This window comes from Trachymyrmex septentrionalis, unplaced genomic scaffold (assembly GCF_001594115.1).
Source record: "Trachymyrmex septentrionalis isolate Tsep2-gDNA-1 unplaced genomic scaffold, Tsep1.0 scaffold44, whole genome shotgun sequence".
Lineage (NCBI taxonomy): Eukaryota > Metazoa > Arthropoda > Insecta > Hymenoptera > Formicidae > Trachymyrmex > Trachymyrmex septentrionalis.
In genome coordinates this window covers 2877829-2879141 of record NW_017305611.1, presented here as the reverse complement: position 1 = coordinate 2879141, position 1313 = coordinate 2877829, and the positions used below count along the sequence as shown (strand labels likewise).

At 41.3% G+C, this 1313-nt stretch overlaps 1 protein-coding gene across 1 annotated transcript in view; it reads right to left on the bottom strand.

Moving 5' to 3' along the window:
- Window positions 1-170: 170 nt before the first annotated feature.
- Window positions 171-1313, bottom strand: part of LOC108751376 (nuclear anchorage protein 1-like) — an 84334-nt gene continuing 83191 nt past the window's right edge. Inside the window, exons 37-38 of the mRNA XM_018491498.1 lie at window positions 1138-1216; window positions 171-875 (exon numbers count right to left, since the gene is read on the bottom strand). Coding sequence (XP_018347000.1) covers window positions 746-875; window positions 1138-1216 — 209 coding nt within the window. The 3' untranslated portion in view covers window positions 171-745. The remainder of the gene's footprint in view (window positions 876-1137; window positions 1217-1313) is intronic.

Genomic DNA, 1313 nt, shown 5'->3' with positions numbered 1-1313 from the left:
TATATATATATATATATGTGTGTGTGTATTGCCGATCTATTAAGCGATATATTGCGCGCGGATAGAGAGATGTATAACCATCCTAAAGCTTAAACGGACTATTCTCGCGAGAATCTTACTGATCTAGACGATCGCTGATATCAGCAGATCGCTCATTCGATCTTATCTTGTTGCGTTCCCGCTTTTTTCGCGTTTCTTCTCGACATGTCCCATCGTCTCCACACTTGATACTTTCCCTTCCATTTCGCATTATATCTTCAAACAACACGAAAAAGCACATACATGGACGGGTTGGCATAGTGAAGACTAGCGCGAATCGGCTAGTCGGACTAGCAACGACATACGCAAATACATTATCATCATCATCATCGTCATCATTATTCATCTTCGATTGCGAGATTCCGACGAACGCAAAGAGATAAGGCAACCGAGCGGAACGGAAAGGCAAGCAAACTCGAAGCATAGGCCATGAGCGTGATAGTAAATCATTGTGTATGCTTTTGTGTGGTTTCAGGGAAATAGCACCCCGAAGGAGCGAGCATCTTCATACGCTCCCAGTCCTATCATGATCGTAAATTCTTCGTTCAATGCCCAAGGACACGTCAAGTCCGAAGGCTATTAAAGTATTTCTCTCCAAAGGTAAAGGATCCAATAATCGACGAGGGGATCGATGTCGAGAACTCGACGATGATTTCTTCTTCTCTTCTTATTGCAAATTCAAAGGATGGAAATATGCACGTTACTCCTAATGATCCTTCCTCTCTTCCGACATGAACGTGTCCATGATCTTCTGCATCGATTCTCGCAAATCGTCCGTCCCACCAGTTCCCGTGGATGATATCGTCCTCGTTTCCGTTCGCGTGGCTGTCGTTATACTGCAAGAGACGATTTTTTTTTTTTTAATACATTTATCTATATGCAAGTTTTTTCAACTTGACGATTTTTCCATGCACCGTGATTATTATACACAGCGCGAGGAAAAAGTTTTAAATAATTTTCGAAATGAACAGCGTCGTGATTGGGAGATAAAAGTAAAAAAAAAATATCTGATTTTATATCACTGTAAGAGATAATAACAACGTACCTGTTCTTGACATATAAAAAAAAAACAGAAAAAAGATCATATTTCGTATGTACCTTTCCTGAGTGACAGGATCCACCTCGATCGTTGTCGTTTCCATGAAGGATGGCTCGCTATGTTGCAAAAAGTCAGATTCTGCGACAACAAATGAGAACAAATCAAACACCTGCTTCGTGCGCTTCACTGATGCGGCGGATTTTGCTATTTCGCTGCTGCGTGTTTTACATAGAGA